The 12,928-nt window shown below is 46.0% G+C and overlaps 1 protein-coding gene across 15 annotated transcripts in view; it reads right to left on the reverse strand.

Annotated features, from left to right (window-relative positions):
* Nucleotides 1-12,928, reverse strand: part of PTPRT (protein tyrosine phosphatase receptor type T) — a 1,011,807-nt gene that overhangs the window by 42,087 nt on the left and 956,792 nt on the right. For 9 of the 15 annotated variants that reach the window (XM_070485956.1, XM_070485943.1, XM_070485942.1 and 6 more), the window contains 4 exons: nucleotides 12,025-12,101; nucleotides 3,814-3,850; nucleotides 2,414-2,511; nucleotides 54-113 (listed from right to left, as the gene is read on the reverse strand). In XM_070485956.1, coding sequence (XP_070342057.1) covers nucleotides 54-113; nucleotides 2,414-2,511; nucleotides 3,814-3,850; nucleotides 12,025-12,101 — 272 coding nt within the window. The remainder of the gene's footprint in view (nucleotides 1-53; nucleotides 114-2,413; nucleotides 2,512-3,813; nucleotides 3,851-12,024; nucleotides 12,102-12,928) is intronic. The other 6 variants (XM_070485946.1, XM_070485952.1, XM_070485951.1 and 3 more) reach the window with 1 other exon arrangement.

Raw genomic sequence — 12,928 nt, forward strand, 5'->3', positions numbered from 1 at the left:
AGGAGGAAGAAGAGATCATCATTGTTTTCCCCTTAAAAGAACAAAAGCATTACCATTCCGGGGGACGCCGCGCGGCCCAGAGTGGCATTTCCCACAGTGTGTTCCGCTGGGTGCTAATAGGTGTTAGATAAAAAAACAAGAAACAAAAAAACAAACAAAAAAAGGTTTTGTGGTCAAATGAGTTTGGGAAATGCTGGATTAAACAAGTTAAACAGGCCGCTTTGCTACAGGACCACTCAGCTCGGTTCATGTGCTCAGGCTAATGTGTTTTATGACTCTCCAAAAGGGGCAAAGAGTACGCAGCATTTCCCAAACGTATTTAACCATGGAACCCTCTGCTCACTAAGCATCCTGCAGACTAGCATCCCATGGAACCCACTTAGGGAAATGCTGGCATAGCACAACAGGCTTTGGAGGCAAATGGATGCATCGCTTGGATCTAACACTCAGTTGCTGTGTAGCTTCCAGAAAGTGCTAAAACCTCTCTGAGCCTCAGCTTCCTATTAATAATGATAGCTAACACTATTGACTGCTTACCATGTCTAACACTGCTTACTATGTCTTCTACAAACACTTTACATGTATTAGTTTAATTACTATCACCACAACCTTATGAAGTAGATACTATCATCATCCCCATTTTACAGATGAGGAATTGGAAGCACAGGGAAGCCAAGAAAATTGCTCAAGGTCAATTGTTACTGAGGGACGGAGCCAGGATGCAGAGGCAGGCCGTCTGAATAATTACCAGCAACGTTGCCTCGTACAATTGTTGGGAGAGAAAATGGAGTGATGCACAATAAGCCTCTGGCACAGTGCTTGGCTCCTAGCAGGAGTTCCATTAAGAGATTGCTCTCCTGTCTCCTCCCCAAATCCAAATTAGATTCAGGATCCATCCATCAGGGGAATCTGTCTCCAATGTAGGATATGTTACAGCATTTGCCTCTGAATTCTTATATCCTAGGCTGGCCTTTTTGTCCAAAGTAGCCACACCCTGGGCCTCTGTCCCTGGGGGAGCAGTCCTGAGTGGAGGTACCATGGGCACTAAAATGAGAGTCAAGAGTGAGAGATCACGGCCAGGTTCTGGCTGGGTGACTTCAGGGTGGTTACTCCACTCCCTTGGGTCTGTTTCCTCATCTGTAAAACTGGGGAATGGACTAGAAAAGAGTGGGCTCATGGATAAAGTCTCTCCTGGCCCTGAATTCCTATGAGGTCATGAGGTCTCCATCCCTTTTTCCTGGATTACGACTGACAGCCCAGATTCTCTGATTCCCATGATCCTGGAGGCCAGGACTCTATTTTCATGGATTAGCTGACTCTTGCTAAGACAAAAACTTACCTGCCCACTCTTTAGTTAGCTCACATGATAAGGAGAGAGGCCCTCTTAAGTCTGCTGTTTGTGCACCTGCCTCTAAACCCAGCAGCCCACCCACCCACATGCCACAGTTTACCAAGTAGGCAGAAGCGAGCTGAGAATTGCAGTCCCATTTCTAAGCCCTAGGAGTAGCTAAGGACCACGGGGGAGAGAGTCGAGATAGAGCAGAGGGGGAGACCAAGGCCTGAACCCTGAAGAATATGAAGGTTTAGGGGTCAGGGGAGGAAGAGCAGGTAGCACATGGTCAAATGCTGCTGAAGGTTGAGCACAATGAGAAGAGAGAAGTGGCTGTTGGACTTGTCAACATGAAGGATGCTGGTAATATTGACGGTATCACTATGGGTGGAATGGAGTGGGTGATGATCTCACTATGTTGGGTTGAAGAAACAGAGCCTGTGTGTGAGTCTTTAGAATTTGGCAGAAAAGTGGGGACAAGAGAATCAGCTTTGTTTGCTTGTTCTATCTTTTTAAGAGGCAAAGTACTCAGCATGTTTGTATGCTGAGGGGAATAATCTAGCAACGAGAAAGAGATTTATTTTTCAAGTGAAGGGGGAAGATGAGAAAACTCTCGAGCAGAATCTGTTTTGTAAGGCACCAGGCTTACATTTGAAAGGGCAAAAGTCATTTCATTCATCATATGAGGCTGAGCCATAAGAAATGGCCAATATTCTATCATTTGGGGTCAACAAAAACAGCCACTTTTTACGGTTCAACCTGATAATAGAGAGGAAGAATGAGAAGATGGCTGTAGATACAAGTAGGGGTGAAGATGAGAGAGTTCACATCTGATGGCTTTAATTTCCTCAAACTGTACGAGATGACGTTATCAACGGAGAGTGAGGGTGAAGAAAGGGATGAGGGGATTTGAAGGGAAAGAAAATTCCTAGAATATGAAATAGGAGGGGGATTTCTTCCTTGTAGGTTGCTGTGAGGGTGAAATATTGAATAGGAGGCACTTGGCACGATGCACAGAACAGAGAGATGCTCAGGATTGCAATGCCAGCATCCTCTATCCAGGTAACTGCAAGAGGGGCTTACCCTGCCCACTTCCACGAGGTTTGTGACCATGACGATGCTGGCCGAGTTCTCCTGCCAGATCATTCTCCAAAAGTCCTTTACAGTCTCCTGCATTGGACCTGCCAACAGAGAAGGTGACAGGGTCAAAGACTGTGAGTTCAGGAAGCAGCCAAGAGGCTGTCCTGGCTGGTTGGTCAGTCAAGGCTCCACCCAGGTGAGCAAGAGTGAGGCCAGGTGATCCTCACTAGGACACTCGAGTAACTGACACTGGGGCCTGAGGCATGTGAAGTTGGAGTATGGATAACAAAAGCCACATTCCAAACTTGCAAAGTCTGCAGCATCCATGGGAAATGCCGACAGCTTCCTTCTCTTGTCCTTCTGCTCAGACCCTTTTCACTAGCCCCACTTTTCTGCTGACCCTTCACCTTATCTGGACTATATTACAGGTTAATAATATAGCTTAAGGGAATTTTCAAAAATTGGGCTGCAGAATCTCAGTGAGAGACAGGAAGGAAATTGGGGTGTGGAAGGTAGGAGGACAGAGAACTGCCAGGAGCCAGATGCTGAGAGCAAAAACAGAAAGGAGGAAAAAAAGTAGATAAGAAATTGGAGATAGGATCTCAGAGTCCAAAGTAATTTTCCGGGAAATTCCTCTTTCAATGTCTTGGGCAGTCATCATTTTTAAAATTACAAGAGTCATACCTGTATTTGATATAAAATTTTCAATGCCGTTTTTCTGTGAATATATGTATATGTAGGCATTTACTGTAATAAGCATCATATATATTATATGCATTTTCCCATGCCCTTAACAATTCTTACCAAGCATGACATTTTTCATAGCTGCATAATTTTCTGTAATATGGAAGTATCACACTTTATTTAATCAATCTACCAGTTGTTGGGCATTTAAGATTTCCCACTTTTTTCCTGTCATAGATGACACGGTGAAGAGAATCCTTACACATAAGTCACTGTCCACATATATAATTATCCACAGGATTTCCTCCCAGAAGGGTTTGAGAGGTATGATCAATACTAAGCCTTCTGAAAACATACTGGCGAGATGCTTTCTAGGACAGTTGACTGCTTCTCTCTTCTGGGCACACACCCATTGAGGAGATAAGGCACTGACCGCTCCAGTTCTGGATGGTAGATATTGACGGCCCATGCCTGAGGCTGATGCTCTTGGTCCATCCTGCCTGATTATTTTCTAATGACACCTCCTTCCTCTCTTACTCATGTCCCTCCCCACTATAGGTGAACCTGTCACCTCCTTCCTTCCCAAAGAAACAAATGAACAATCCCAAGGACCTCTGGAAACTCTCCAGCCCTACTCTTATGTGACTTCTTTGCCCGTAGCTCATTCCTCTCCTCCAATGAAGGGCAAGGGCCCTTTAGAGGAAAAGGAGAGTGCTTACCTTGAGTTGCAATGTAGTGCCGAGGTCGATGGTACCCCTGGATAACAAGAGAAAAGTACAGTGAAAAGCCTCCAGTCAAAGGTTTCAAACAGCATAATATTAATAACTTATCCTTTCCAAGACATGTTTTTCTCACAGGCAAAGTGAGAATAGAGTTAGACATTTCCCAGAGAAGTGACAAAGATTAAATAAGATAATACACATCAAGCACTGAGTAAATCACTAAATGATTATTATTATAGTTACTTGTGAGGTGCCCATGCCAGCTTGCCTTGGAGCTAATGGACTGGGAGCAAAGACTGCATGGGCATCACTCATGCCCCTGCACCCAGAAAGAAGTGGAGAAAGACTTTTCAGGTTTTGGTGGGACATCACCCCCCAAAAAGTCTTTCCTGAGCCATGACTATATGCAGAACACTGCATGAAGCCCTGTAGGGCACCTGAAAGAAGAAAACAATTGCATTGTTGGCTCTTTGCATTACCAACAGTTAGAAAAAGAAAATTGGGAGTGAAACCACACTGCCTCTCTGTGCAACATAGATGGGCTTGGAATTAGTCCTGTTCATCGGGAAGGACCCTGTGTAGGTGTGACCTAGAGGCTGATAAAGCCACTCTCTAATTCAGAGACCAGTTTCTGATTTCCCTGTACATTTCAGACTGTTCCAACAGGCCTGCTGTGCTCTGGGTTGGGGTATCTCTAATGCTCCATAATCCTAATCACTGGGGAAGAGGTTGAAGGTGACCTTCTCTTTGGCCCAGGCATTGCATACATGGAGGATCCCCTTTCTTGTTACAGAGAAGTATATCCTATTGGATAGAAGTTCAAGTTTTGGAGACAGATCTGCATTCAGTATGTAACATTGAATGTAATTAATATTTATTTAATGAATAAATGAGTGAATGAATAAATGAATGGATAAATTTTTAAAAAGACAGATGATAATTATAGAGTATTATTGGTGGAGAGGTGGTTGACAACCCTGAAATCTACTTTCCTTTATGTTTAACCATCTTAGGAGAAAATAAGTCCTAAAGTTGGATGAATATTTATTTTTGTCTTTAACATTGGTGATCAGTCTTTCTGTCCTGTCGAGATGGATGAGCTGACTCAAAGCACCCTTCTTCAGGAAATAAGCCAGAATGACCATCTGTGTGGTTTACGGTGAAACAGACATGGCATCTGTGAAGTTCTGGATCCACTTTCTGATTCAAAGACTAGTTTTGGAGTCCCCTGTACATTTCTCTCCCTCATTCCACTTTCTCCATAAATATTTAGTAGGTACCTCCTAATTCCCAAACATACTCTAGTCAGGCCTGGGTTGATTGTATGAGCCCAAGGCCAGAACTGTTGGATTAACCACATATGAATCAAGAACCCCATCTAAACTCTTTGTTTGAGTGGTCCTATCTTTTCTAGTGAAGTTGTCAGCTCCTTGAAGACAAACACTACCCCTAAGTTTAAGAAAAAGTTCCCATGGAGCCTCACACAGTGTGAAACTCAGAGCAAATGCCCAATAAACCAGCGGCTCACAAACCAACTAGAAAGGCAGCAATGCAGGGTGGCTATGTGCATAGACTCTGGACCTAACTGCCTGGGTTTAAATCCTGGCTCTGCCCTCAAAGGCTGTGTGGTCTGGGGCAAGTTACTTAACCTTGCTGTCCCTCAATTGATTTTTTGCTATTAAATGGAGATATCAGCATTTATATCATAGCATATCTGTTGGGATTAAATAAGTTAATACAAGTTACTAGGTGCCAGGCACTATTCTAAGATTTAACGTATATATCTTTGCTATTGTTATTATTTTATTGTCTATTTGGCAAAGATTTATTGAGCGCCTACCACAACTAAAAGTCTATGCCGGCCACTAGGGGGACCCTGAAATGGTAAGCCACGCTCTCCCCTCTGCACACGAATGTGGTAAGAGCCCTCCTCTGCGACAGAGGTAGGAAGCAGACGAGAGGTAGGAAGAGTGATCTGTTCCTCCAAGTCAAGATGGACAAGGCTTCCCAAGCTCACAGGAAGAATTGGACTCTGGACGTTTTCTTGGGTAGGTTTGGGAATAGAAAGGAGTCTCCTAGAGCCTGGAAAGGTGTGCTTTCTCAAGTCCACCCTCTTCTGCTGTCCTCATCATCACCCCTCACAGCCCTCATCCTCCCTGACCAGGGCCACGGAACCAGCCTCTTGCTGACCTCCCTGCCTCCAGTCTGGTCCCACAGCCCACCTGTTTTCTGCCAGAGCGAATTTCCCAATGCACATCTGATTATGGTATTTCCCCACTTAAAAGCCTGCAATGGCTCCCCATTGCCTGCAGGATAATATCTGGGAGTAATCGTCTGTCTCCAGCCTCATTTCCTTATTTCCAGTCGTCCCTCTCCGTCCCCTCCCACGCACCCCATGTCCCAGCTTCCCCACACTGCACTTCAATTGATACCTCCTTCCTCCCAAGCGGGCCTGCAGGGCTTTGCATGTGCCCGATTAATGCACTTACAGCAGCTGCTGCAAGAAGTTTTTGTACTTTTCTCCTCCTGGGCCACGGGACCTGCCACCCAGAGTGGGTGCAGTTTTCAGGAGAGGCTGGTTGGTGGCATACATGCATGAATATGTCTTTGAGGTGAGGTTGGGACACTCCCTTAACGCACAGGCTGGAAGACAAAAGACTCTCTGGAGGAAACTGATTTGGAAGATTCTAATGTGCTTGGAAGTCAACGAGATGAAATTTTGAGCAAGAAATTCCCATTCCAGTTGTGGGATGAGATGACTTGGGTTCACTATTTTCATTTAATTGTTCACTCAGTCATTCAATATTCAATCAACAGGTATTAATTGAGCATGTAGTACCATGTACAAGGCACTTGGAAATACAAAAGTGGACCAGATGGATGTGGGCTCTGCTTTTGAGCAGCTTACAGATATCAACTCACTGGGATAAGTGCACCCCAGGGGAAGATGTGGGGCTCTTTGGAGCTCCCATGGGGAGCTGACTCAGCCAAGGAGGCCAGAGAAGTGTTCTCTGAGGTGGCGGTTTCATTGGCTTCCTAAGCCTAGGTTGGGCATCTTGACATCCCTGTTATTCCCATTTCATCCCTTCAGAATAGCCTCAGTTTCCCACCCCTCTCCCATGGCTCACTGGCTGTCTTGCTCCTCTTCAGAAAGAATAGCCGTGTTTCCATCTAGAGTCTCAGCACTGGCCATTCCCTGTGCCTACTCTGTCCCCATATCACCCAGGCTTGCTCTTTCCCTCCATCCAGGCTTCTGCTTGGTTGTCAGTCACCTCCGCAGGGAGCCCTTCCCTCACTACCCTGTCAACCTATTTCCACTTTCTCTGGTTTCTTTTTCTTTAGCATACTTATCACCAAATGGCATAATGTTCTTTGTATATTTACATGCTTATTGTCTGTTTCTCCAGTTGAATGAGACCTCCAACAGAGCAGGACTGTCTCTGGCTTGTTCATGACTGTGTCCCCAGCACAGAGAAGGCAGCTCAGGCCATCAGCCTTGATAAATGCATATCAAATGAATGAATGTATGCATACTGTGTGCCTGTGCACACAGCATACTGCATCTAAGCAAAGAGACCTCCTCTGGCCTCCAAGAACCCATGCAGTCCCCAAAGAGAAAACATTCTAACCACGCAACTCCTCAGGACTGGAGATAAAAGGAAACCTATTGCTCAATTGGGGCTCCTCTGGGGATTTGCCAAGAGCTGGTACAGAAAACTTCCTAACCTTAAAAGAACTTTGAGTTCATTTAAGTCCCACCTACACAGCACGCAGCTCGACTGCAAACCAGCACTGGGCCTGCCTCCATCTGTCTGTGAGCAATGGAAAGAGGTTTGCATCCAAAACGCATTTATCTCACTCTGCACTCATGCATCTGTTACTTACTGGAGACCCAGATACGATATTTATTTCCAGACTGGTAATTTATAACAGATTCAAGTGGCCAATACATTCTCGGGTGTGCAAACAAAGCCGCCAGTGGGATGGTTCAGACAGTAGCAGAACCATGGCCTCTGGAGGCACAGACAGGGCTGGCCCCATCCAGCTCATTATCCAAATGGGGTCGTTTTAATGGATCGTCCAGGTCCAATTGTGGATAAATGATTCTAGTGTGGGCAGTTAGCTCTATGGGGACTCAGGAGGATTTCAGCTGGGGTGGAGACCAGGGCAAAAGGGTGAGGACCTAGAGAGCTCTCTTGGGTGTGTCTTGCAGGGAATCCCCATAGCGACCCCAGGAATTTTAACTTTGCTGGAGCAGATGATAGGTTCACAACTAGTGTGAATCCCCTGCCCTCCATCCCATATTGGTAATATTGTGCTAGGAGGTGCTTGTCCTTGGTGTCTTCTCTGTCCCTCTGTTGGCCCTCTCTTCCCTTCCATGCTTTGCTTTGTGCCATGGGAGGCTGGCCTGTATGGACTACACCACGGGCTTCCATGCCCTCTGGCTTCTAGTTGGCTGGGTCAGTGGGGAGCAGAAGCAGGAGCTCACATGCCATGGGGAGGTTGGGGTGTGTGTTCTTTGAGATCTCCCCCATCAGGTCACCATGGGTCAGCCTTGACTCTCTATCAAAGGCTACAGCTCCTATCAGGCAGCCCTCTCCTCACAGTTACTCTCTCCCTCTCTAAGTCTGGAGCTCCCTGCAGTTGCTGGCCTGGGGATACTGCACCCCACCCTGTCAGATTCCCTTAATCCTCTTCCCACCCTTATTAAACTTTCCTCGGTTCCTCCCTTTGAGCGAGCCTCTGTTTCCAAGTGGCACCCTGAGAGATAGATACTTTACATCAGTTATCACATTCTTGTGGGGTAGTGTTATTATCTCATTTTACAGATATCAGAACGTGCAACTAATTTATCTAAAATCATAAAGCCAGTAAGCAGAAAGGCCTGGATTCAACAGGCTCTACAAGGACTGAATTCATGACTTTGGTCTCATGAGCCCTTGACTCTAACCATTGAGATCCAGCACAGAGTTCAGTGGCAGATATTAAGACAGCATCTAGCAGAGGCTGTTTGCTTGTCCACACAATCTACTTAAAGAGAGAGGGAGAAGGCTGTGGTGTGTCCTAGCTGGGCAGAGAAGTGGATTCTAGCTGTGTGACCTTGGGCAAGGCTCTTAACATTGACCGCTGGTTTCTTATCCTTAAAGACTTGCAGAATACATTGTAATGATAGAACCTGATAGAAATGGGAGGCGTTATTAGCACTGATGTTGCAGAGATTCACTTGCATTTCAGGCAATTTCATTTGTTGCTTATAAAACACTAAAGTGCGTCTCGGCTCCGACTGCATTCAGATGCTTACTCAACTTTGGATTGAGTGTCTGTCCTGGAAAGTGACTTTTACTGGAGGTTACTACTCAGACAACAAATGCCAGGTATGGCAACTCAGGCCACAGACCCTGCATGGACCATCGCCCTCAGGGCTGCCACATCCATTCAGCTGTAGAGAAGGTCAAGGAGAAATGGAAGGAACCAACTCAATCTGGTTTAGCATGTGCTGATCGAGTCCCCACTGAGTGCTGGGAGCAAGGTGTGTCTGGGAGAAGGTGGGGAGGGTTGGAGGAAGAGCCCTGGGCTGGGAGTCATTCAGGTCTGGTTCCTTGCCTGATTCTGCTGCTCACCAGCTGCATGGCTTTAGACAAGCTTTGCAATCTCTTTAAACCTCAGCTTCGTTATCTGGAAAATGGGGGTGATTACTTACCTTGGAGGGCCATTGACAGGTCTTGATAAACTGACTCATTGAAAACCACCCACCATAGTGTCCAAGAGTGACTCATTTAGAGCCACTGGCTATCCTCATTGCTTTACTATTATTATTAAAACCAGCAGGGCATGGTGGGGGAGGCATCCCTGATTCAGACTCCTGCTCCCTCTTCCCTCACCTCTTAGCAGTGTGAGCCTGGATAAGTTACTTTCATCTGGAAATGGGTAGTAATGACGCTTACTTTGTGAGGTTGTGGTACTAGTTAAGGTAATGTTTGCAAATGAGAAATGATCACTAATTCTTCGTTTACTATCCATCCTTCTCGCTTGGCTGATTCTTACTTGTTGGCTAAGGCAGCATGGTGTCACCTCCTCCAGGAAAACTTCACGGACCACTCGCCCCCACCTCGAGGCCTTGATTCTTCTATGTGTTCCCATAGCCCCTGCTCTCAGAGGGTCTCTTTTCTTATCTGACTCTCTCACCAGACTCGAGTCCCCTTTAAGGTCTGTATTTCCAGCACACTGTGGAGGATCTGCTCAGTGTTTGTGAAATGAATACTAGATGCATGAAAGAAAAGCTGAAGGCATGATGAGTGAATGCTCAACTGTTTCGCGCCAGGTCAGAGATAGGCTATTCTGAACCAGCCATGTCCTTGTGAACTTTCTCAGAAGGGCCATAGTGACAGAGACCACGACCTCCACTGAAGCTCCAGCCCCAGTTCCTGACCACATGTAGGCCCTTCATTAGCCAGGGTCCAGACAGGGAACTAGAAACCACCCTAGGTGTTTCACACAGAGGGAATTCGGTATAGGGAGTTGGTTATATAGCTGATGGGGGAACAAAAATGCTAAACAGGGGACAGTGGGATGACCCAGAGATCAGCAGCAGCAGCAGGCTTTGACCATCCTTAGAACTAGTGGGATAATGGGAGACAAAGAAGCTGCCAGAGCCCAGGAGCTGCGACCACTTGGCCAACCTGGAACTCTCATGGGCCTGCTTGATGGAAGCGGAGGCAGAGACGGGATGTAGCTACTGCAGGAGCTGCCATGCAAAGAAGTGAGAGAGGAGGAGAAATATACTGGCTTCTTCCTTCTTCTTACCTTGCAATCTCCTATCAGTGCTTCCCTTGAAAGAGTCAGCTCACTCTCCTCCCTGCACCACACACACACACACACTCACACACACACACCTGTAAAGCAGAGTGGGGAAGGACAAGGAATAGATCTGAGGGCAAACAGGCAAATGACCAACACAAGGTTCAATAAATATTTGCTGAATTAGTGAATCATCTGGCTCAGCCTAGATTATGGGGAATTCAAACGCATGCCCCTGCAGTTTATAGCTTGTCTATAAACACCCTTTGGAGTCAGAGGGACCAAAGTGGATCTCTGAGCCACTTCATCAAGGTCTTTGGGCTCCTAGCTGAGGTTCTGAGAAGCTGGCTTGAATCAGTCAGGCTGGGATGTCCATCCGGCCCCAGTGGCAATGCTCCTCCTTTGCAAACTCTCTCATGTCCATGGGCACTCAGCTCGGCTCCTGTTGTATTTAGGGCCTTGCTCAATAGGCTCGGAAATCCTGAAGCAGCCCCTTCCCTAATTGGGTTTCTTAATTCCAGACTCTCCTCCCTCTGATCTCTCTTCCCCTTGGTGACAGATAAGTCATCTGGAAGCTCAGCCCTGAACCGGTAACCTCCTTGATCAAAAACTTTCAACAGCTTTCTTTTGCCTACAGGATAAAGTCCAACTTCCTAGGTTTGATCATAAACCATCAAAGACGTGGCCCCAACCTCATTTTCCACTATTCCCATTAATGGTCTCTGCTCCCCTCACACTGAGCTGCTACATATCCTCTGCTTCCAGCTGCTACATCTCGGCTCATGCTGTTCTCTCGAAGAGAGAGAGCCCATCTTCCCCCTCTTTGATTTTAAATTCTACCTGTGCCTGAAGCTTTGGTTCACATCACATTGTGCATTCCTGATGGAAGAAGTGATTTCTTCCCCCACCTCTGAATCCCTGCAGCATTTTATCTGAACTTATGACACTTACCACTTTCTAGTTTGCCCTGGAATTATTGATGTGCACAGCTTAGCTTCCTGCTAAGGTTTTAGAGCATAGACATCGTGGCATTTTTAGCTTTACGTTCCCATAGCATCCAGCATACAGAAGGCACTTTTAAATTTTTGTTGCATAAATGGCTATATCTTCAAATGAATGAACGAATGGACAAATAGACACACATACAAATGACTTAATGGTTGAATGAACAAGCCTGGCAGTTGTCCTGGGGCCCTGCAGAGCAGGCTTCTCTGGCCAGGCTGAAAGAGGCTATAGCTTTAGATGGATAACCAACTTGAGTTACACTAGTCACACAATCAAAGAGGAGCCAGACCACCCTGGACATGTTCTGGGAGGTCCATGTGGGGGAGACACTGGGGTCAGCCACAGAAGGTGAGCCTGCTGTCGTCAACCCCGGACCCCAGCTGCCCAGCCCTTGAAGACCCTCACATCAATGTAGTTGGCGTTGATGTAGTCAGAGTGTGGGTCTCCATCCAACACCAGCAACCTCACTCGGGAATGGTCATCTGCAGAGAGAGCAGAAAACAAGGAGACAGGTGATAAGAAGCTTTTGATGAGGGGCGAGCACTGCCTTCCTTTAGAGCCACCATTTATTAACCACTGCAAATCAGGCATTGTGCTACTTCTGCACAAATTCTCTCGCTTAACCCCCAGCACCGCCCTCAGTTCTTATGCCCATTTACAGATGAGAAAGTTGAGGCTCAGGGAGATTACTGTGCCCTGAAAGGACCTGTATGTGCTTATTCTCTAACCTGCCCCTCTGATTCTGGTTTTGTCATTACCCATCTAGGCAAGTAGGTAGGTACTCAATCTGCTTGTTTAAGTCCTGGTAACTTTGTCATTAAAATGGGGCTGGAAATACTTTCTCCATAGCACAATGCAAGAGACACCATATGAAAACACTCGGGCTGCAAGGAGTGTTGAATTGGAATTAATATGCTCCATTTCCAAGCTTGCTTAAAAAAGGCAAATCTACTTATTTTCCACATGGGCACAAATTGCTTTTCTTTTGCTTCTTGGAGTCTTGTTGTAAACAGATTGTTGGCCACATATGGTTATCAATACTACCATTCAAGTGAAGCTGACTAAATCATTATAAAAGAGGTCATCAATAACTAAAGATCGTGTGACAGAGAATACCACTTCAAACACAATCTAGACATAAACAAGATTTGCAGGATTTAGTCGATCGTACACTTACTTCAAATAATGCCAAATAAAAACCATTAAAAAAAACCTAGTACAGTGGAAGAATCAGGCTAATCCTTTACAATTAATTAAAGCATGCTCCGACATGCTAATAGACACACACAAATGAAACACCCGGCTGGGT

The sequence above is a fragment of the Equus asinus genome, chromosome 15 (genome assembly GCF_041296235.1).
Source record: "Equus asinus isolate D_3611 breed Donkey chromosome 15, EquAss-T2T_v2, whole genome shotgun sequence".
NCBI lineage: Eukaryota > Metazoa > Chordata > Mammalia > Perissodactyla > Equidae > Equus > Equus asinus.